The following is a 24,966-nucleotide window of genomic DNA, read 5'->3' as shown; positions in this document are numbered from 1 at the left end:
TGTGTTGTCATCATCCTCAGACTCAGATGCATCAGAAAGTGAAGCGAGCAGTTGCTGAATGCATTTTGTGCCTTGGTACATCACTTTGCTTTTGTTGCATTGCTTTTGCATTTCTTTCATCTTCCTGCCATCCTTTCTCACACGCTCTTCCTTATTCATGTGCATGTCAGAGAAAAAGAGGATCTGACCACTTTCATTAAGGTCTGCTGTCGACAGCTGAGAGACACACACACATACACACACACACACACACACACACACTTCATCTCTCCTATAGAATTCCTCAGATGCGCTTTTGTCCTCCTTTTCTTCTCTTTGCTTTTTTGCACCTTTCCTTTTCGGTTGTTCGGCTGTCATTTTTCGGTTGTTTTCGACTCAGTAAATGACTCTGGGGTTTTCCTCTAAACAAAAACAGCAGACTGGACATGCTAAAAACATTCAAAGTCTCAGCTGGTTTTAAACTACATATAGTCTGTCACGGCATGCTGTTCTTCATCACCACTTGGGCAGGGTTTTTATATGAGATGTCCTGAGTCAGTCATAAGTTGAAATCAACACTTATCCAGCCATATTTTAATGGATCATTATTGAATAAAGTAAAGCTGAGCCAAATCCAATTCTTTTCTCTGTAAGATCTACAATCTGAACTGCTTTTTATCATTAGAGTCTAAGGTCATACAGTAGTACAGCAGCACAGCAGTACAGGAGCACAGGTAGAGGCCAGCAGCCTTCGATGTGGTATTGCATGTTGTAGGCTAATTTAACCTACCTTACCAGTAACACAATAAGACATTCCCGGTTAAATAAAGGTTAATTATTCAAATTATAACATTTCTTTTCATTTATTTATTGTCATTCATTTTATTCATTAATTCGTTATCATTTATCTCATCCATTTAAAAAAAGCTAGTACTCGTAGCTTTAATTCTCCCAACCTGCACAGAATTGAAAACTGTGTTTCTTCTGAAAATATCTAATGTTAAATCTAATGGTCTTAGGGCGTTCTTGGACCACTGTCCACTCACCTTGTTTGGCGAAGTCAGAGTAGCTATGTAGGTGAGAGCTGTAATGATTTGGGCTTCCGTGATTAGTGATCATCAGTCGAACAAAGTAAACTGTGTCCCAACATTGGTTATGATACTGCTTACATTTTTTAAATTAACTTCTTTTAAATCCTGTTTTAGTTCTTCTGACTCATTCAGGCTGTTTGTATTTTTGCAGAGGTAATCAACACTAACTTTGAGGTAACATTTGTGTTTTGTGAGCCAAAATACAAAATTTCTTTGATGCTTCGTCCAAGTCAGGTATGAGTTTAGTCATGGATTTATTCAGGCAACCGTTTGGAAAGGATGACACAAAGTTCAAAACCAGCTACAGATAGAATGAGAATTGTTAAACAATGTTTGGCAACACCTTAGAATTTGTGAGCAGACAGCAAAGTTGAAGAACCCTGACTGCTGTGGCTGAACGCATACTGAATTAAGCTTTGAAATGGCTAGTGATAAATGCAGGTCTCTGTTTTTGATTGTTGGTGAATTGAGGCTGTTTCATGTCTTTCGTAGCAGAGATCACTCAGGCTTTCTAATATCCTATCTGTGAAACTAAACTTAGGTATTTTATAAATTAATTTTATCCTCACTGTTTATCCTGCAGCAGCAACCTGTACAGATAATCGTGTTCTTGTTGGGAATCAGCCAGTGATGTGTATTTGCTTGTAAAGGTGAACTCTTTGTAAGAGCATTGCACAAATGTAATTGGCCTCTGAACGCACATCCAATTAATTTAACACTGATATTAAAGGATACCAGTCCAAACCGGGTGTTATGAAGTGGCAAGCTGTATCTTTTGTGTTGACGCTTGGCTGTTAGTTAGTTGATGTTGCACATAAACACGCGCGGTATATCTGTGTCTCTGAAGATTTGATGTCTCTCTGATTGAATTAATCCAGATTGAATTAACTCGTTATTTTTTTTAGTCTCTCCATCCACTTTGATCCAGACGGGGAGTTATTCTTTGCTTGTGTGTGTGTGTGTGTTTGTGTGTGTGTGTGTGTTTATGAGGGGATGATGTGTGTATTCGTGTGTGTTTTTGGTTTTTCTTTTCTTTTCTTTCTTATAATTGAAGCTGGCACAGACAGAGACCTTCTGACCTCATAAATTTCAAACATAATTCCAGCTTTGATAGCTCTATTAAACCAATCTCAGATGCTGGCTCATTCAAACTCTCTAAAGCCCTGATGCCAGCTTCTTATCATTCATACGCTGTTAAACCTTCTTTTCCCGTTAGTATCACTTCATTATACAACAACATCATAGAGTTGCTTCTTTCTGTACTTCTCTATATAAATGTTTAATTGCTAGACTATAACACTAATGATTAATGAAGACTTCAGCTCTGTTGTACATTTAAATCAAAGTGCACTCAGCTTTACTTAATTCCACACTCCGTTTGACCTTGAAGCACCACATTTGGAATAAAACAGCTCAACAGAATGGAATGAAGATAGTAGCAGTAAAAAATTTCAAGTACTCATGCAGCTTAAACAGCTGGGATAACAATTATCAAATAACTTGGATGTATATTGGTAGATATGTTTTATAGATGTTGACTTTTATTCTTTTTTGGTTGTTTAGATATATATATATATACGTATATAAAAATTGTGCTTTGCATCTCTCCCGACCTTTGATCCCACCTTACTCTGCAGGGACTGAAATGCCATTTGTTCAAGACATGAAATCTTTGAGGATGAATCCTTATACCTCCTTATACCTCTTTTTCGCCATGGTGTTGCCGTTTGTAGTTCAAAGTCAAGAGCTTAATAGCTAATAATAAAGTCCCCAATGAGGATTTCAGAGCCTTAGTTAATTACGGCCTCGAGCCACATTTACTTTCCCTAATTTGTAGCATTTGTAATTTTTGATCTTGATTTCCGTCAGTTATTTTATACTAGTGCTAGCCAAACGGTCAATCAAACAGGACTAGCATTGGTTGCCTTGCTTTGTTTACTACAGAGGGCTGCAGTCACCTGTAGTTTGCACACTTATGTGGCAACACCTATGTGTGCAAACCGATTCACTTTTGGATCCGTTTGCAGCAACCCTCACTGGTTCATTTGACTGCATGACTAACTTAACAGTCAACTCCAAACCGTTTTTTGTTTTTCATTTTTCACTTAATTTTTCAGGTTCAGCAGTGATTCTAATTCTAATGTAATAGAGTTTTAAGTTCATTCTAAATCTGTCCCTTTTTACTGTGAAGCACTCGTTTTATCTGTTTCATAATAAGCACAACCATTGCCTTCACAGCATTGCTGTGTTTCCCCTTCTTAAAAGCTGAAGCTAGGAGCTGTTTGGTGCAGTCTGAGTAAAAATGAATGAAAGAGAGCTTAGCCCAGACTCACAAGGTGAGCGTGTGAAAGGATTATGAACAGTTTGTGCTTTTGACTCTTGACTTTGAGACTTTGTTGCTTGCCCCAAGGTACTGTGCTAGTCTGCTGTTGCTGGGGGGGCTCTCTTCGTCCCTGTCTGCAGAAATCTTGCAGTGAAGGCTTGTGCATGACTGACTTAGCAGTCAACTCCAAACTGTTTTTTGTATTTTTCATTTGAATAATATTTTAAGTTTAAGAAAATCCTCTGTGAAGAATAAATAAACTAGTAACTGAATGATGTAACTGAAAGAGTTCTATTAAAACTGTGATACTGATCAAACATGTGGACGGTAACACAAGAGGACCTTCCTGCTTTGGGTATGATTTGACTGGTGTATGTCCAGTAAGGTGGTCATTTCTGGCTAATTTTTCCCTTTTATAGCACTAAGTCCAAATATACCCCTCCTTACCCTCATTAGGTGTAACAGAAGTGTACTGAGTCTACCCTTCTGTTAGTAAATCACAAAGTGTATTTGTTTTGAGCCATGTCACACTAACTACAGCACAGATGGTTAGCTAATGCTCTTCCAACCTGATGGCCAGTTTCCGTTTGTTAATGTGAGGACATCCATCTGGTATGTTAGAGTTTACCTGTAATTGCACTGTTCTGCTGACTTTGTCTCACAGTTAAACACACTTTTGGAAACAGCACATCCACTTCTGCCAGCACACTGCTATGTCAAGACTTTTATTCTGTTGCGTCTTGCCCTGTCTCTTTAAACACACTGATAAAAGGTGCCATAGAGAAGACGGTGAAATGAGACAGGTTTCTGGGTCCAGACATTCTCACCTCCTTTCTTCTCCATTCTCTCCTGAGGCTGGCTGGCTGCAGCACCTGTTGCGTGTCTTGACCTAATGCTGCATACCTCGCCGTCAGCTTTGAGCAGGAAGAGAAGAAAAGAAGTGATATTAAAAAGAAAAGAAAGGGGAAATGAGCCAGGAGCTGTCAGATAGTGGCACACCTGGCCTGTCAGAGCAGGTAAGAGGTATACATACATGTGGAGGGTTAGATATGAAGCTGCCAGATATTAAATAAACAACATATCATCTTTTAGTCACAAATCTACTTAGAGGGGACTAATTATTCATCATCATCATCATCATCATCATCATCATCATCATCATCATCATCATCATCATCATCATCATCATCATCAACAACAACAACTTTGCCACAGTCTTTATTCCTGGACTTTACTAGACCAGCTTTTCATGATTAAGACTTCAAAATGATTCATCTTCTTAGTTCATCCTTTGTAATAAGCTTTTTTGAGTTTCCTTTCCCGTCCCCAGTTATAATCTGATTGGCTGCCTCTCACAAACACAAAGTTTGAACATCAGGTTTTATAGGTTTTCTGTGCTCAGTGCCTGAGATGACCATAACAGCGACATCCTCTCTGTATTACATCACATAGAGCCAAGAACAAAAATAGCTGTCTGAAACAGAGTTTTAGGAGAAGTCCAAATCCTGAGCTTTTGGCTCACAGGGATTACTTGGACTTTATTTGAAACTCTGGCCATGTTTCATATGAACATCCACCAGTGTTGCAGGATATAACAGAAAAATCAAAAGCATAATATGTCCGCTAAACCATGATATCATTCTGCAAACACACATGCAGATGCAGAACACTTTGTAGTGCTTTAATACAGATGACTCCAGTTTACATTAGCGATAAACTCTTAGCAGATAAGAGAGATGAAACATGATGAATTCGCTGTTCTCTAAATCCCCCCCCCCTTTGTGCGTTGTGCTAAAAGATGACTCCCTTTGTATTGCTGTCCTCTAGTAGGTGAAAACCACAAAATCATTTAGTTTCATTTGGATATATTGCAGACAGGTTGATAGGATTGGGCAGTAGGGGTAGGCCATATTATACCTTTCACGGTAATTCCGGTACAATGTTAGGCAATGATAAGAAAATGAAATATCGCAACAGAATATGGGTAAAATGCGCATGCGCAGTACCTTTCGTACACACATCTCAGAAAAAGCATGGCAGCGACAGAGAAAAGGGCGAAAGCGGATCGTTGAATGAAACAGATGAACCAGAACTGGTTTGTAAAAATTGTGCAACTTCAGTGGTGTGAAGTGGTTTGGTTTTCTTCCGTCAGATACCCACCAAAGCACAATTTTTTGTAGAACAAGCAAGCAGGCCGTCGTAGCGAAGGGAGGAAACACCGCAAGCCTATTTCATCATTTGAAGCAGAAGCACTTGTTGGAGTACAACAAAGCTGCTAAAGCATGTGAAAAGGCGTCCGCTTCAACTAGCGAGGTGGTGAGACCAAAGAAGCGGACTCAACAAACAATCGGCGTACTTTAAATAGCTGCACGCCTTATGACAAAAGCAGCAAATGCTGGGGGGAACTAACTAATGAACTAAACTAATATAAATAGCTGCTTGGTTTTTTTTTGCACTAACAAAGTTGTGGAGTTGTAAAGCATTTTGTCTTGCGTCAATTATAGTGTCAGTCATATCGTTTCGCAAATCTTCAAATATATATCGTGATAAATATTTTTGGCCATATTGCCCTGCCCTATTGGGCAGCATATCTTCATTATATCATCTGAACGTTTTATTGATGCTTGCAGGCAACTGCATTTATAAGTGTAAATAAATAAAGGGCCAGTCTTTTCCAATGACCGACTTTCAGTGATGACACAATGATATGAAATGATAATCTATTGACACAAGGTGCCACAGCAGTATTGCAGTGCAATAGTAATGACACAACATAAGTCAACTATATGGACAAAAGCCGTGCAGGCAGTTTTTTGCATACAAGTATAAAATATCTGCTTAACACTTAATTTGAAGTGAAGTAAACTAAACTTGTATCTCATTTCAGGAGCTTCACAAATATCGTCACTCAAAAATATTTTAATTGGATGGAAATCAGTCATTTTCATCCACTGTTTACTTTTCCTGTTCTAAGAAGTGCATTTACGAGAATAGCTAGCAATGCTTGTTAGAGTCATTTCTTTACATCTGTGCCGCACATCACCAGAGGCTAGCATCTCCTCCTTCATAGCCTGGTTTGACTTGACAGGGTGTCGAACATGTTTGTTGTTTCCATATTTTGAAAGGGTCTATTCTTTATCAGATGATGTTGAAGTTTTGAAAAACAAAAGCCTGAGCCGATAGCAGCATACCTAAGGAATGGTTCGGGGTAATTTAAAACGTCATCACAAAGGAAAATTTGAAGTTTCCTCATTAGACTGAAATATCTCTAAACTGCTTTCACTGCTTCCCACCATGCTTTAATGCATTAAATCCACGTTGCATGCTGCTTTGTGCCTGCACCTGGTGACCTGTTTTGAATCTACGGGAGCTATGCGTACCTGAACTCTGGTAACCGTGGACACCGGTTTCATTTCATTTGTAGTGGAGAGAGAAACTGCTGGCCCTAGGGCTGCTGTCAAAGCAGCGGAGGAAGAAGAGTGGAGCCAGACAAAGAGGCAGGACTGCAGACACAAATAACCTGTCAGAGAAAAAAGAAAACTGGGAAGATAACAAGTGTAAAATATCTTTAGCTTGGCAGTAATAGTGTCATTTTTCTCTTTGAAAGCACAAACAAAACGCTACATTGAGTTAGACTCTATAACCTCAGGTCTTTAGGGGTTTGTGATTCTTATCGCGGCAGAAAAGGCTTACATACGCATGTGAGTGTGTGTGTGTGTGTGTGCGCGGCTTCTCACCACTCTGTATATTTATTCATTGTGTTTTTCCAGTTCTTTCTTTCAAAGTATTTATTCTGTGGGTCAAAGTGCATGACAGCACAGTCAAAAGTACAGCCAACCACATCACGTGACTCATGCAGTGAGTTTTCCCTCCCCTCTCATTCTAAACATTTAAAAAGCCTGGCATCTTTGGATGCTATAGAGTGGTGCTGAAGGCAACAGCACACTCCACTGTTGGCATATTCACATCAAGCTATGCTAGGCTGCACACGAATGGACACTAATTAGCAAATCTCAGCCAAAGTAACTGCTAACGCAGAGGAGTGTGTGTGTGTGTGTGTGTGTGTGTTGTGTGGGGCTGTAGTATTGCATATGGAATGCTATCACCTTGTGTCTTCAATGCAAGGTCATAATTTGAGCTATAATTTGAAACACAAAGTTTAAAGTCACTGCAGAGCCAGGTTGATTGTATTAAATAAGAATCCTGTAAACTGTTAGCAGTTAAAAATTTGTCTTGATGGTGGCAGTGTCGTGTGAGTCTTACAGTGGCTAAAATGAAACTCAATGATAAAGACATTTTTCAGCTTGACCTGCCACAATAACAGGATGGCACTTGTGACTACTATACTGCTTTTCCTTGGTGGGGGAGTTGTCACTGATGAGTTAATGCAGGCTGTTGGTGGGATATTTCATTGGACTACAATGAAAACACATTAGAAATTATTATTATTAGGAAACACTATGTGCATAAGAAGAAAGTACAATTTTAAACTGACCAAAATGTATTGTGTTTGTATTATGTGTGAAGTGCATTAAAAGATTAGTAATGGCTTACATGACTAGAAACAGTAAGAGTATTTTCACTTAGTGGCACACTCACTGCAAATGATTATCTCTCTCAGTTCCCGGTTTGGTTTTTTATAGTCTGAAGTCTACTGTCGGTATCACACTGAGCACTTTTTCACAGACTTAATTTCTCAAAGCAGCAGGCAACTTTTTTCTGTGAAAAAGCTTCAAACGGCCACGGTACAGTACACTACCTGCTCAGCACAGCAGACAGGCTGAAGAATTAGGAAGGAAAAAGAGCCACATACTTTCTTCAGTAGCGGAAGAAGACCAAGGTGGAACTAAATTAAAAATCAATGTTGAACTTGAATAAAGTTCATTTATATGGTACTATGAAGGTATCATGTTAGATTTAATAGTTCAGTATTATAATCAAATTCAGTCATTAGCTGAAAAACTTCATAAATTGTATACAGGAGTGGGGATGGGAACTGGGAACGTCACTTATTAATTTGATTCTCAATGGATTGTCACTGGCTCCACTTGAGAGTCACCACCATCACTAAGCAGCACATCAATGACAACACGGCATGTAATAAATCTGCATGAATGTAATGTCTAATGTTGGGAGTATTTCACCTATTTGTTGTGGTCAGTGTTGGGGTTGTTACTCAAAAAAACGAATGTATTACACAGAACACTTTCCTAAAAAATTATGTCGTACTTTACTGAAACCTGAAACACACTGTCTCATAATTACCATTTGACAATATAAACCGATAGGCTACAGTTACACACACCATTACAAATCCTTATCCTAATGAGGTCACGTGTGATCTTTCTCTTTAGTATTTAGGGTAAGAACACAAAGCCGACAGCACAAATCAAAGATGAAAACGAGCACAAAGAGACTTTAAAGTAAAGTGATTTTACTTGAGAAAAATGTACAGTTAGAAACAGTCGTTGCTTTGGTTACCTGTTTAAGTTCAGGGTCTGGTTGCTGCTGGGGTCAGCAGACACTCAGTTTTATCATCACTCTGTGTAGGTGCTTGCAAAGAGTTGTTGTAGCAGCAGAATGCAGTTGTCTTCTGGATGCACTCTTGTCTTTTGACCAAAAAAAAGTTTTGTTTGTTAGCAGGTTAACGGCCGCAGTTGTGAAGGTATGTTCACATTTTATGTGATGTAGATACCAGTGATAGGTTGAACTAAGATGAAAATCCGGCCAAGGTCCCACCAGATTTGAAAATCAATAAAAACTTTATCCATCCATTCATTTGCTTCTGCTTATCCTTTTTCACGGTCGCGCGGGGTTGGAGTCCTCCCAGCTGTCTTAGAGCGAGTGGCCAGGTACACCCTGAACAGGCCGCCAGTCTGTCGCAGGGCAAACATATAGACACAGACAACCCTTTGCACTCACAACCATTTAGAGTTTCCAATTAACAAGTCCCCACCAACTGCATGTCTTTGGACAGTGGGGATAGGTTAAAAACTATATATTACCCATAATATTTTATTGATCATCTTCAAACTTAAAAATAGACTAGGCCGCGAGGGACATACCTAGGTACCTAGGTTGGCTAAACATTTGACCTTGACCTTCATTGGTACTGCCCTAAGGTCAAAGTTGACCTTGAAAAGAATTTCAAGAAACCATATTGAGTAACGTATTAAAGTGCTGTGCAATCTGTCACCCGACAACATCACAATGATGCCATAAAGATTCGCAAAATCACAGACTACATGAATATATCTTAAAATCTCAAGTTTTTACAGCTTATAGACGCCAAAGATTTCAACTAGTTCTGTGTAAGTTAAAAATAATATAATGCACCATCTTGGTATGTCATACATCTGTATTGTGTATTTAAAAACATCATAGAACATCGGAGTTGAATGAATTTGAACATTTCAGATAAGCTATTTCTGTATTACTTGAGGATTTGTATTAATAGTTAAAATATTATGATTGTGAATTTCTTAATATTTTTTGATATTTTTAAGCTATCTAACAATTGACCAACCAGTTAAAGATTAAAGTGTTAGTGGGACTGCAAATAGCAGTAGCATCTGATTGGTTAAATAAACATTTCAGATAATAAATGGATGGATAAAGGATCTGTATTATTGACTTGGAGTAACTATTTAAACCTCTTTACAACGAAGGTTAAGGTGAGTTTTCAGTCAGAGCAGTCCTGCTCGAAAGTGTCTGAGGCAGGCGAGCTGCAGATTTGCTGTGAAATCCAATCCATTAGCGTGAAATATAAAAAGGCATTAAGAGGTCAGTAAACGCTGCCAGTCTGCTCAGTAATGATCTCATTTATTTAAAGTAATTCAGCAGTCTCACACTAATGATTCAGTGACATTCAATTTCTCCATGTAGCACATTTGATCAATTCTGGACTGAATGTGTGGCTACTATAATATACTGTAGTCTCTTTAACACTGTTAACTACAGCATTAAAAATTGTCTTTGAGCGGTAGATGAATATATCTATATAAGTCTGACGCTCCAAGTCTCACACTGGTACTGTTGGGTAGTTTGTACAGGCTCTGTCAGCACAGGCAGCCTGATTCAGGCCGTCCAGTCCAGGAGAAGAATAATGGAACCCTTTCACAGGTGGAGGAATCTGGGCATGTTGTTAAGAGGCTTTGAGATGAGGAAGAGATCTCAAGGGTCTGAAACATTCCTTCACCTGAATGCAGAAAAAAATGAAGGTGATGCAAAGGGAGGGAGCGAGCGAGAGAGCAGGCAGGGAGAGAGCAGTTATCTGGGTCAACCTGGCAGCATTCACATATGGCTTTACTTACAGGTGGGGGGAAAGTGTGGTATTCAGATGGAGCTGTGTGGTTAATCCAACAGTTGCAGGAAGTTTTGCTGATGGGAAAAGTGCTGTATGCATCCTCTGCCACTTAGCTTCTTAATATTTCCACTGGTAGGCCACCCTGTCTGCAGAGGAGCTACCATCCTGTTCTCAAACAATTTTATTTCGAGTTTCAGCTCAGATCTGTCAAATAAAACAAATGCTGCTACAGAGACTTCTTGCAACACAACCCCTTGAAAAATTGGACGATAAATCATTGGAAGGGCCAATTCCAGCTCTATTATTTGAATGTCAGCGTCATGGAGTTATAGTTTTGCTGTTTAAAAGCAAATAGAAGGAGTGCAGTCTACAGTAAATAAAGGGCTAGCACCTCTGCGACAAAATCACTTTGACAGAGCCTTCAGCAAGAACACCACAAGTCGTACTGGGGCAGTGAGAGCACATTGTGAGGAATACGGCTTTTCCATCCTTGCTGGGCACAGGCAATGGGCATGCCACAGCTGTATTGGTCTCAGCTGGATAGGTCCAATGCAATTGTAAGCTACTGGAAAAATGCAGCCGCCTGACACGAGCTTTATATTCTTTATATTCTGCTCCTCACACATTCATGTTTGTGCAGCATGCACAGGACGTTTCAGTGCTGATGGCTCTGTGCTACAAAATTCCAGATTATTCCTCTCACGTAAACTGATGACTCAGAGGTCACTATTCTGATCTCATGCAACCGACCCGAGCTGTGTGCCCACATCAGATTGTTTTTCAGCTTTCCCTTGTAGAGTTTGTTTTCTACATGCCAGGAGAAAGACCCCGCAGGAGCACTGAGCACTCCAGTCTGTTTATTGCAGATGCTATCTTTGATTTTTATGTTCCCTCTCCATTATAATCATTGGTCTCTCACTCTCCCTCTAACTTCTGTTTCTTTTTATCTGTTTTTGTGTTTGGTTTTGTTTTTTAACCACAGGCCTGGCGAGTGTGGTCCAAACTCTGGTGTGGTCACAAATGGATCCTACTTCTTACCCCTCTTTTCCTTCTCTTCCTCATGATCTTTGTGATGACAGTCACCCTGCCACTCCCTTCACCACCCGCTCACATCGCCTGGAGGTCGTCCCGGGCCCTGAGTTCTACGGGGGAGTTCAGGTCCAGGAACAGGATTGTGGAGACCCTTCCAGCTGCTGGCTTCCAGCAGCCACTCACTCACATGTACAGCAGGAGCTTGAGAAGCAGCAGTAGAAGAGAGACATCTAAACATTCTGTGCCACTTAAACCTTTCGGGGACGCTGCTGGCAATGACAAAAACAGCATCAAAGAGAGACGTCGCGCTGACATACAAAGAAATAAACACAAAAGCAAAGGCATTGCCTCCAAGAGAAAAGAGCTGGCAGGCGTCAGCCAGCCAGCCAGTCATCACCGTCCCCATCCAGAGTTTATAGACAACAACATGCTGCCAAAGCACAGAATTAAACCAAGCAACCACAGTGCTGTGGCAACGCAAGCTACACAAACATATATTTATCTTGAAAAGAATGCTTCAGCAGATCCCATAGAAAGTGAGACAGGAGCTGCAGATAGACAGGCAGCCAAATTTTGGTTTAGACACACAAACAGGAATGCAGACAAACAGATACATGGCAGCCATACAAGTGCAAAGATAGCACAACAACACCTGGGTTTAAAAAAACACAAACAACCAACAAAACGCAATCTGAAATCAGACAATGTGCAGGCTGTTAAAAAGCCTGCTGGATATTTCATAAAACACCGTAATCTCTCTGAGGATCCCTCAGATGCGAAAAAGATCCCGGGATCACTGGCCAACAGAAAGGCTTTGTCCAAACCAGAGGTAGCTGTGATGGAAGATGACATCGACTGGTGTCAAAGCTTTACAGAGCAGGACTTCCCAGACAGCGACCGCAGAAGGATCAGGGCCGACTTGCACCGCCTTCCCTGGTTCAGCAGGGAAGACATCCAGAAGATGGAGTTCCTCGCTAAGGGCGAGGTGGTTAGCAAGACCAGGATGCCGGGACACGGACAGGTGCTCCAAGTGGCACTGGATGCTCCAGCAGACCAGCAGGTGTGTTGTATTGCTGACTGTAATTTTAAGTTGAAAACACTTCTCAATGTTAAAAAGCTGTTTCCTACTTTTTCAATCACATAATGCAGACGCCTCACAGACTGACACAGATGAGGTGAAAGCAGGTGAAAGAGCGCTGCTCTGATATGACCATAACAAGCCAAAGGTGTAATTTGGCAATGTAAGCTGAATACTGCTTGAGATTGTCAGCCCGTATTGTGTTGGCCTTGAATATTGTGCCATCCTTGTCACACTTCCTGAGACACACAGGGTCAGTGGTGACGACATGCCTGGGTGACAGGATGAGATGCTGAATTCTGCAAAAACCAACAGTGAATGCATCTTAGCGCTGTGCATGTGTAATCGAAGCCGGATACTGTGTGAGGCATGTTATTCTGCACCAAAGAGCAGCTATTCTTCTCTAGAACTATTTAAAACAGCACTCCTGCTGCTGCACTTCATTCTCTGAACACACACACTGTGGTATATTTTGACTCAGTCTCACAGTCGCAGTCATCTCACTGGAAAAACTCATTATTGCACCAAATGTGGATGAATTGGTTAGACTTTATAATCCTATTACTGCATAAAATGTTTGTAATATAGTTACGCACTATGAAGCATTAGTAATCAGTTAGGTCTTCAAATACTTATTTGAAGACCTTTCTACTTTCTAAACATGGTTTATTTTGAATTAATAAGCTCATATATAATGGAAATAATGCCAGCACTGTTATACTTATAAATGATGGATTAACTGTAAAATATTACAGTAAGTACTACAAGTTATTTATTTATTTATTTAATGGTTTGTGCTGTCATTTAGAAAGTCCATGTAAGTGATACAAAAAGTATTTTGCTCATTCATGCAAAAAAATATGATAAAGACATGAATTCATTGTTTGTGTGGTGAAAGCGGTTTTATAAATACTTATTTCATATTTTAATTCAGTTGATTACTAGTTGTTAGTTTAGTATTTTGTGTGACTGCCTCAGCCTTACAAAGCAGAAAGTATAAATAAAACTGAAAGGTCAGCAGGACGCTGCCTTCACAACAGAAAAGAAACAGAAGCATAACGTGACAGAGAACACATGCAAACAGAATACTGAAATATGTGCCAGACCACAGTCTGAGTTTGTAGAGGATTTAAGACATGCTGAGCAATCAAACATAATAACATTATCACAAAACAATAGAGAATATTTCACAAAGCTTCACAAACAAGTGTAGATACCATAAATTGTCCACCATGTTAAACAGTTATATTCAAGTCTAGCGTGTTAATAAAGCCTTCACAAATATGTTGAGTATTACTCAAAGCTGCCCATCTTCACTCGGGGGAAACTACCTGTCTCAGGGTTGCTTGTTTTATACCCAGTCGTGTTATTGACTTGTCAGTTTTGTCAGTTTAATTCCAGAATGAAGGTGTTGGAATAACATATCGTTGTTTCAGTCTTTTCATGGGATTTGTGGCCAAAACCAAAAATCTAGAGTAACAGCAGTTTCATCGATTAATCTGGATTGTCATGCAGTGACAGTGTGACACAACTAAGAGCTGATGGTTGTGCTCACAAGTCAAGCAGGTTTTTGAGTCTGATAATGGATTCCTGCTGTTTATGGAAAAGGAGAGAAAAATATATTACATTTGAAAGAATTCAACAATATTATTATGTATACTCTAGCTCCACCTTTGGCACATTTATATATGAAAGATGTTAAAAGGTCCCATCCTTTAATTACTGGATAAAAAGTCATAATCTGCTAGTTGAATAAATATTCAGTTTGTCGTAAATGAAGTCCTTACAATTAAATATACATGGCTATAGGATCATAATGGGTGCATGGTCTTAGAGTAAAGTGAACAGCATTATCTAACTGTATTCATCCATCACAGAAGCCATCCGTGATGAAAAACTCACATCAGCACGGAGAAGGACGTGGACGTTCAACTACCCACAGTGAGCGCTGTCAGCAGGGCTGCTGCGCCCTGGTCAAGCGCACTGATGACTGGATTGAAGTGTTCGCCTTCCACCTGGACAGAGTGCTGGGACTCAACAGAAGTCTCCCCGCAGTTCTGAGGACCTTTCATAGCCACGTGCTGCCCAACAGGTACATTAATGGCACCCCCAGACCTGCAGTGTGGTGGGACCCAGATATTCACCACCTTTCTGATGAAGACAATGACCAGAACTCAATACAGCTCAGCTGGGTTCACTACCAGAAACTGCTAAAAGCTCGCTGTGGGAGTGAAACAGACCTGAGGTCAGCCCCCTGCGTGGGAGTGCAGCACTCAGAGTGGGGAAGCCTAGCTCTTTTTGACTTCCTGCTGCAGGTAAGAGAAGTGATTTTGTCCATTTTCCTGTGGCTTCCTACTGTAGTAATATTAAACTGTCTATATACATCTCCAAAAATTGGTTCTGCTCATCTGGACGTAGCGTTTTGTGGGAGAAACGTTTCGTCACTCATCCAAGTGACTTCTTCAGTCTCAGCTGACTGCAGGGAGGAACGCTGGTTTGAGCGCGGAGTATAGGAGGCCATTTACGTGAAAAGGGAAAGACCATCTCTGAATCGAGGAGGGGGCCTAAGGGTACATCTTTCGCCATCTTACAATGCTGTGATTGCAGCCATTCCCGAACTCTCTGTGAATGGTACTCATGGTCTTTGATCAGTGGGTTTTGATCAGTGGTTGTTGATCAATGGTTATGAGAATTTGTATAATTAAGATTAAGGAACTGACCTCCCAGCCCATTGTTCCCTCAGTGGGCTGGTTTCAGTCATAATGTAAATGTACTGTTTATAAGGTTGGGGAAACCTGCAGTCAGCTGAGACTGAAGAAGTCACTTGGATGAGTGACGAAACGTTTCTCCCACAAAACTCTACGTCCAGATGAACAGAATCAACATTTGGAGATTTACTTTCCTGGATGATTGAGAATGCATCAAGATGTGTATATACAGTTCAGCAGGACAATTTCTTTAGATCAAAAAAGCTGACATGCACTATTAAAGTTATCCAGAAGACACAGGACAATGAATGGAGTTTGCTACTACTACTGATAATAACAATAATAACAATAATAATAATGATGACATGATGACAATGAGTGAAAGGCACGTTTTTTTAAAAGCATCAACCTACCCACAAACCCAGAAAAAAACAGCTAGGTCATGTGACCCTCACCTTGTGGGTTGTAGTGTAGTAACTTCCCAAGCTAGTTAACATTGATACAACCTAAATTTCATTACGTGCTAGCTAGCTAAATTGCTAACTAGACAATAAGTTAATAGAGTTCATCGCAGACACTCAGATCTTGACTTTTCTGTTTATCAGTTTGTTAAAAGTTTTATTTTTTTAAACAAGCAAAACACTCCAGTGTCAATGTCTGCTTTGGATTCTCCGCTCTCTTGAAGGTTACCAGTGTCAGGCTGACGTGCTGTTGGTCAGCTGCTTTATTTAGGCATGCATTTCAGACCTAAATACAGTTGAATCCAAGTTTTAAATTACTTGCATGCACAAGTCAAATGTTATTTTATGAGATCAGTCATGAGCTATTTTACATTATATGGAGGAGGCTGAGTGATGCCTTTCAGCTTTAAAAGGTGGAACATCTTGTATCTTGTATGTAGACAAACATGGGCTTTTTGATCGGCCTTAATATCGAAACATTAATTCTGGCTAATATTCATACATGAATCTAGCATGAAATGTCTTATTCCTTGTACAACATTGAAAAGCCAACATTTGTTTCAACCAGGTTCCAACACTGAGGGTCAGTCATGTGCAGCCTGGGTTTCCTCCTCTTTTTAAAGCTCTCCCAGTCATGGTTCTGACATTGATTTCTGCTTTGCTGGATAAAAGCAATAAAAAGACCTGTTGTTGTTATTACTCTGACATTTGCTTCACAAGTTACACAAAGCACATAGTTGTATAAGCATGTGCTTTCATTGGCTCGTGGATTGGGAAAAAAAGACATTTATGGAGTGAGATTGATGAATGTCTGCTCTCAGACACAAAAACCCACACTGGCCAAACTGTTACATTTAGGAGGTAATTAAAGATGCAGCGTTATGTGTAAGAAGCCATCTGGTCACACCTTGTAACTAACGCAAAGCTGTTTGTAGTAATGTTCCCACCAAGAAGAAAGTCGCCTAAACATTTTTCCTAAGAGGATTACAAGCCACAGATCACTTGTAAAGTATAAAGCTGAAGTGGTGATGTACTAGAATAATATAATGTCATGTTATGGGTAACTTTAATCTGAAACACCTGGTTCATGCTGAGTTGGATTTAATGAGCTTTTATAATAAATGTTTCATGTACATAGTGTACAAAACTAATCTCTGCACACTTTATGCCTGTGGGGAAAAAAAGGTTTCCACTGGACAGAAAATTATACCGTGTGAAGACTATTATATATTCAACAAGTATAATTTGTAGCATTTTTTTGTATTAAAAGCTTATTATTGCCAATATGAACTCTTACCTGACTTATACATGACATAGCAGATACAACAGAGGAGCATAGCAGTACAGGGCAGTCTGCTGTATGTCTGATTGCACTTAAGTTGATGGCTGTGCCATTTCTAATGTTTTTCCTAACCAGACAATCTTCAAGGAGATAAATAATCTGGAAAAACTTATCATTGTGACTGCACTGAATTTGAATTGTATTCTTTCTAACTTCATTCATTTAGTCAAAGTGACACCCAAGCATATTATGGGCTATTATAAAGTCCACTGATGTGGTCATTTCGTGTTTATTGTATTTCTGGCTGTTCATCAAATTCCCAGTTTTATGCAGTTTTCCTGGTAATCACATTCATCCTGCATAGAGATTTTCTCATCAGTACAATCGCAGCCCAGGAGTCCAGTGGAGGGGGTGTGATGTGGGGCTGTCAACGTTAGCTATAATATGTACTGCCATCACTATAAGGATTGGTTTATGTATTCCAGTGATACTGCGAGCTAATATGTACTTTCACTGTAAGTGATGTCCAGCCATCTGTGATCGGGATGATCTTTCCCTACAAATATTTTTTCTAATTTTGTCTGTAGTGGTATATTAAATAACTCTGTGTGTGGCTACAAATGTAATATGTGGGTTAAAGTTCATAAATGAAATCTTTAAACCTGTTGTTACTGGCTCTCAAATCTTTTCAGTGTCAGTTTGGCTGCAGTAGCAACTGCTGAAGCTGGTAAGCTCCTTGGATGAGAAGAGGGAGGCAAAAAGAGTTAATTGTAGTTGGCCTGAGCTGCAGTTCCTGTCAGACTTTAGCTTGCCTAATGAGCCAAGTGCACTGTCATGTTGCTTTTTGTCAGCCACACTTAGGAGAATTAATGCAGTTATAAAAAAAGTTTATATTGCAGATTACGGTGTGAAATTTTAAACCAGTGGTATTTTTTTCTGTTTGTTCACATTTTAACACTCTCGAGGCAGGCGTTGCCAATTTGCAACAGTTAAAAACTAACAACCTGATTACCCCACATACATATTCTATGAGTTTTTTTTACTCAGAAGTACCACTGCAGGACTTGGTTGTGCATTAGCAACAAAAAGTTTCATTTGAGCCTGAGAGGGTTAAAGATAGATGAACAAAAAGTGCTACAGACGTGCTGCTAGACTGATTTATTTGGTTTGAGGGGTTGTGACATCAGTAATGTAATTAGAAAATAGACTGCACTTGCACAGTAGTTCATTTTGTTGGTGAAATACAATTATGAATATATCCATTTTAATCCAGTTTATAAGTAACCCCCCAAACGTTCCAGGGCCTCCACCATTTCTGCTGAAAAGGATGTGTGCTTCCATTAATGTAATTTCCAGGTTTTTCCACCTGGACGGGAAAAACATGACCTTTATGGTTTTCCCTTCCAGAGACTGGATCACATCCTCATTTTCTTTAAAAGACACTGAAACGTTCCCAAGCAGACATAGGAGTATTACCTTTTTCTGTACTAAGACGTTCTTACTTACATACTGCCGACATTTGAATTCTCAAACATAACATTGCCTACATAACATTTACATTTGGGACAGCTGAGGTCCCAAATTGTAATTCTGGATGGCAATTGCAAAACCTTGTCCCAAACATCACTGTCTATTACAACATTTGAGCAAAATATACCAGGATGTTCTTAGCCGTGCAGGGAATTGAGGGTCGGGGGAGCAATCAAACACACATCACAGGTTCTGCAAACGTGTGTTCTGGTTGTTCAACAGGTGTTTGATAAATTGCTTGTATTGTCTCCCTTACTGTTGGATCATGTTGCACCTATGATTACAAGAACTGGAGTCACTTACTTGAGAAAAACACAATCTGAAGTCTGTTATATTTTCTCCACAGTGGCCTCTGTTCTGGTGTGTGTGTGTGTGTGTGTGTGTGTGTGTGTGTGTGTGTGTGTGTGTGTGTGTGTGTGTGTGTGTGTGTGTGTGTGTGTGTGTGTGTGTGTGTGTGTGTGTGTGTGTGTGTGTGTGTGTGTGTCAGGGGTAGAGTTTCATCCTCAGCCAGACAGTAACCAACAGAGTATGAGAGATTTCCTGAAATAGTTGCCTTTATTTCTCATTCCCTTTTTATTCTAAGTGTGATGCCTAATTCTCCTCTCCCTTCCTCTGTTCAAGTCACTGAGTTATGCTGTGCACTGTGGTGACTCACACCTGAGAGGAATTGCTAGGCTAGTTCCAGCTTTTGTCAGCAGTCCTTTATGCAGACAATAAGAAGAGCATCACTCTGATTAGGATTTATCCATTACGCCCCTGGGATAGCGCTCAGTTCTATGACCCACTGTGTGCACCTTCGCTAATCTAATATAAATTGCTGTTTCTCAGCAAGTACTCTTTGTGCGTGGGTTTTTTTTCATGTGTAGATGACATCACAGGCCATTTTCAGAGATCCTAGTTTTAACTGACCAAGGTTTTTATTTGATCACTTAAGGAAAGTTTTGGGTTTCTTGTGCGACTAACAGGGACACAAACCTCATGTTATGCTTGGGGTTGGTACTATTTTCTCCTTTATTTGTCATCCTGGAGGAGCTGGACTAGTTACAGGATGTTATCAAAAACCAAACCTAAAGAAAAATCCATTTAGCAGAGGGTTTTGGAGAGGATAACTTAGTTGGTCTGTGGAAACCCCCGGTTTGGGGATTTCTCTTCCAGTGCTCCATTTGTCATGTTCATCTACACCAACGCAGGTTAAATTGATTCTCAGTGGTTTAAGCTTCCTCACTGGATAGTGTGGGCTCCCTGAAGATTAATGTGTTTTTACACTTTGCTGATCAAGTGCATTTAATGTCTGTTCATCTCATTTTTTTTCAGTAATCTACTGTGACAAATTGTGACAAAGTTCCCACCCACTGCATTTCTTTTATCTTCTGGAAGGCATCACCACTACTGAGTTGAAATCCATACAGCTACTCACTGAGTTTATTAGATTTTAAAAGAAACAATCAGTACTTTAAAAACTATGTTTCTGACTTTTTTCTTTAAGAAGTTGGAGAGCAGAGAAATTAGCTTCTATATGGACAGTGTGTGGAAAGCAGATGTTTATCTCCACTTTTTTAAATTGGACTAACATGACGAATAACTTGTAGCATGTTGAATTTTGGGTAATGTAGGTTTTGACAGAGAAGAAAAACGTGGATTAATGCATTGGATTTAACAGACGGTGAGCTTTTTTTAGTGGAGTAAGATGATCTAATAAGACTACAGTCTTTCAAATGTGGGAGGAAACCTGAGCATTAGTATTAAATTCATACAAGCGTTTAAACACCACACATGCATGTCTTTGCCAGCAAGGTCATCAGAGGCAGATGCATTTAAGCTTTTTTATGATCCAAGCACTGCATCCATGTTCCCGCAAACACAATAGCCTCCTTCTCTTCCTAATGCAGCAGATGTTTAACTATGTTTTCCTTTTATATCTATTCCAGTTTTTTTTCTTAACAGCAAATAACACAGTCAGGTTGGCAAGTTTTTCCCCAGAGAAAACTCACAAATGTGTGGTGTTTATATTATGCTAGAAAGAATCTGTTGTGTAATGTCACTGCTTGCAGTAAGAATTCACAGGAGCCAATATATTTTACATACAATGTACCATATGTACAGTAATTTTTGAAAGTACATTTTGTGTTAGTGACTCACTATAATTTGTAGCAGTGCAGTAATTGCCAAGTTAAGAATCACCAGACTGTTGGCATGTTGTATGAAGCACCTCGAGTTACTTTTAATACTTTGATGAAGGAGCTAAAATAAAATTGAGTGTTTCTGGTTAAAAAAATAAATAAAATAAAAGCAGTGCATCTCTTTTAGCGACAGGCTGAACATCGTATAAGTAACGAGTAGCAAACTGTGCAGATGGAATTTATGTGCATGTCACTGCCAGTACGCTTAAGCTCTGGAGACGAGAAGTACTGCAGTTTTCCTGGATTTATCACTGGAGACATTTCCAGCACCCGTCAGTGCTTCCCCTGTGAGAAAACAATGACGGACATCTTTGCAAATGGAAACATGAACAAAATGAAACAAATACAACAGCAGTGATAACACATTATAACGCATTTTATTTAAAATTCTAGATTCAACTGATTTTTGGTGTGACTTTGAATCCAGCCCTCACAGGGTGGGTGGTTTTGGTTTCCACTGAGCATTAATACGCCAGTAAAGATGTTATAATTTAATATTTCTTTCAAGATCTGATGTGTGAGTTAAATCATCCCTTAATTAATAATTGTGAGTATATGATGTGATTAATTGCTCAGTCTCATTCATTCTATCTTTTAACTCTTTTGTTAGTTTGAGTGTGTTCTGCAGCATACCAGAGCTGACAGGCTGATTTTTTTTTACATCATGGATTCACTTAATGAGCAATACCTACACACCAGAAGTGTTTCTTTGGATTTCTGCTTGTGTGTGCAAAAAGTGTGTGCCTGTGTCTGTGAGTATAGATCCAGTACCATCGGTTCAATTAAAAATCCAATATAGCTCCCGGTGTGTATGTGCACTTTTGGTTCTCAAGGTCTGTGTCTTTGGGTTTGCAATTTTAGTGGAGCTCGTTTAAAAAGTGTTAGCTGCTAATGATCCTGTCAGAGCTGCTGTTTCTGTGCTAAACGACAGCCTGCGAGTAGAGAGTGGAAACTTGACAATGATAGGTAGTTACTTTGTAGTATATGGGAATACTACACTAATGATTGGGAGTCATTCAGTGTGGATATTTACAACATTTATTAGTGCACTGATGAGAAACCAAATCAAATGGAAGCACTAAAGGATTCAGAGGTACAAATGCAATAAGTAAAAGCAGTAAGCTGCAATGAATCCCCCCAGGAACATCACTGAGCTGTGAGGGTAGTCCGGGGGCCACGATCGATTAGGATCTTTTCATGTAATTTGGCCACAAGTCTCCAGCATCCTGAAATTACTCACTTTGAACAGAGACAGTATGAAGGAAACACGGCAGTCTGAGAGTCCTGGTCTGAGCTCAATGTTCCCTACATCTTCCTCACTGACTCACAGAACTGTGTATCATGAAGAGTGATGAGTAAATGTCCTTCAGAACTGAGTGAAAATGCTGGAGACATGCGTAACTTATCTGATTACCCGTAGTGTGTGGGAAGAGGCTTTGCTCACAGCCCTATTCTCTCTATTCCACTATTACCCTGTGGGATGATTGCCCCCTCTCTTTATCTGATGCTTAATTTCTTTAATTAACGAAGAAAAAAAACATACATTTGAAATGTGTAATTTTGTAATTTATGTTATATTTTTAGCTTGTAATTTGAGTTTTCCATAAAAAGGCGATGACAAGGCTTTAGATTTGAAAATCATATAGGAGAAACAGAAATACAATGTTAATAAGAATGAATAAGAAAACAGCAACAATGTTCATGATTGTACTGTTTCAGCTACAAAAATAAAAGGATCTTTTACTGCTTTTACATTTGCAGTTAGAAATAGGCATTTATTGGAGATTATGTATGGGAATTTCAGGAGTGGGACCACGCCTCCAAACACCCTCCTTCCGGTTGTCATCTATATAGGTTCACCCAGTTCTGCAAGCTGTTCATTCTCGTTTACGTGCCCCACCCTCCCTCTCTCCTTGTTCTCAATTCTTTAACTTCTTCACTCCTATTTAGTACATGGGGATCTGCCAGGCCTGGGAGCCGTCGCCAGTCCCCTTCCAGCCCTTTCCCCAACCGCAGCTCAATTCATGTCCAAGCATTCACCTTTAACTACTAACCTAAAATGAGAACGTCGGCCCAGCTAGTGAATTTCAATTTACTGTGCTGTTGCTGAGGCAACCAGCACCATATAAGTTTAAGGTTCATTTTTCTTACATTTTACCATAAAGCATAAGTGTACAGTTACCATTAGCTTAAATTAAGCAGAATGTGAATCTGCCATTTCCTCATTTGCAGAAATAAAGTGGTGAAACATTTTTATGTTGCGCTCCAGCAGCACTGCACATGTGGCTCTATGCATTAGAGGCATTAGTTGTGTTTCATGCCAAGTTTTTTCTCTTTATGTTTTTAGGGGAGTTTAGAGTAGCAAGAAAATCCAAATTCAAAACTCAAAGACTAATTCCTGTGCCAGTTTGCAAATGTTTGCAAATATCTGGATATTTATGCAGTTAGAAAAGCTGAGATATTTTTTTGCTTGATTTGGTCAAATGCCTTTCGTGGTAAGTTGGCAATGCAGCCCGTGATCAGCACACCGTCACTGTGAATGATAACAAACATTAGAGGTAGGAATCATGACATTATCACTTCACTCACAATACTTTTTTCAACTGTAAATCACGTCTGTGCCCCAGTATTTGTGTTTCAGGTCCTGGATTAATGTTCTTTGATTTAGTGTTATTCATGTTTTCCCTATTTGTCTCTGTGTGTTATATGCGTAGTTTCTAGTCTCTAGTTTTCTGCCTTCCCTGTGTTCCACGGTTAGTTCCTCTTGTCTCCATGTTTCATGTTCCCTCTGTTCCCCTAGTCATCTTGTCTCCATGTCACAGTGTCAAGTCTGCGTCTTTGTAAAAGTCTTATGTTTCCTTTTTTATTTTGATAGTTCCTTGTCCTCTGTTCGGTGTATTCAGTTTTGCTTCCTGTCTGATTAGTCCTGTGTTTTCCTCTGTGCGTTGTCGCGTCGTACTCCCTCATTGCTGTCGTTTTTCTCTGTCTTGCCTGAGATCTTCTGGTGCTGTGTTTTTCTAGTTTCCTAGTTTCCAGTGTCGGTTTTGTTTTTCTCTGTTGTAATATTCCGAGTTTTTGTCACAGCAAATAAAGCTGTCTTTTTCAGTTCGACCTTTTGTTTGGGTCCTAATCCTGCGTGCCACAGCTGTAATATGACAGGGAGACCTTCCTGCATCCTTCCTGTCTCTACTGCTGCTTGGTCTCCACAGTTGGTTGTGGTCACTTCAGGTTTCTGTGGCCATGTGGACTCTGTGTTGTGATGTTTGTACTCTGGTGATTTGGGTGATTTTGGTGGCAGTGGAAGTGTCCTCACTGCTGTCTGTTTCTGCTTGGTTCTTTATCCTTTTTTCGCTGTTTGGTTTCTGGCTTTCATTGTGATACATTTTGCTGCAGATTGGATAGTGAGGAATATCACAATGATGTCTTCACAAATTTGCAACAAAACCAAAAAACAATGTTGCATCAGAGGTATACTAGGTTATCTTACTTCAGTTTTTCTTAGTAACCAACACTGTTACTAAACCCTGCCATAATTTGGAGATAGTGTGTTATCAGTTTGTGACTGAATGGGGTCAGGTTAGCAATTACGTGCAGTCTGTTTCTGATAATACAGCAATTAACTGTGATGAACTGTCAAAAATCTCCATAGACAGAAATTCGCAATTAATTATTACATTTGCACTCAGTGACCTTCCTGTTCTTTAGGAGTATAACCAGAATACAACCAGCAGGGCAGCACGGTGGTTAGCACTGTTGCCGCACAGCAAGAAGATCCCGAGTTCAATTCCAACATCAGGCCGGGGTCTTTCTGTGTGGAGTTTGCATGTTCTCCCCGTGTTTGCGTGGGTTCCCTCCGGGTACTCAGGCTTCCTCCCACCGTCCAAAGACATGCAGCTTGTGGGGATAGGTTAATTGGAAAATCCAAATTGCCATTAGGTGTAAATGTGCGAGTGAATGTGAGGGCGAATGGTTGTCTGTCCCTGTGTGTTGGCCCTG

General features: G+C 39.8%; 1 protein-coding gene across 6 annotated transcripts in view; it reads left to right on the top strand.

Annotated features, from left to right (window-relative positions):
- The window catches only part of gask1a (golgi associated kinase 1A), a 77,590-nt gene that overhangs the window by 25,235 nt on the left and 27,389 nt on the right, over positions 1–24,966 (top strand). For 3 of the 6 annotated variants that reach the window (XM_026185006.1, XM_026185009.1, XM_026185010.1), the window contains exons 2-3: positions 11,682–12,791; positions 14,687–15,124. In XM_026185006.1, the coding sequence (XP_026040791.1) occupies positions 11,682–12,791; positions 14,687–15,124 (1,548 nt within the window). Of the gene's footprint in view, positions 1–11,681; positions 12,792–14,686; positions 15,125–16,546; positions 17,889–24,966 lie in introns of those variants that run through there. The other 3 variants (XM_026185012.1, XM_026185008.1, XM_026185007.1) reach the window with 3 other exon arrangements.

This window comes from Astatotilapia calliptera, chromosome 11, assembly GCF_900246225.1.
Source record: "Astatotilapia calliptera chromosome 11, fAstCal1.2, whole genome shotgun sequence".
Taxonomy (NCBI): Eukaryota; Metazoa; Chordata; class Actinopteri; order Cichliformes; family Cichlidae; genus Astatotilapia; species Astatotilapia calliptera.
This window is presented reverse-complemented; position numbering and strand designations above follow the sequence as displayed.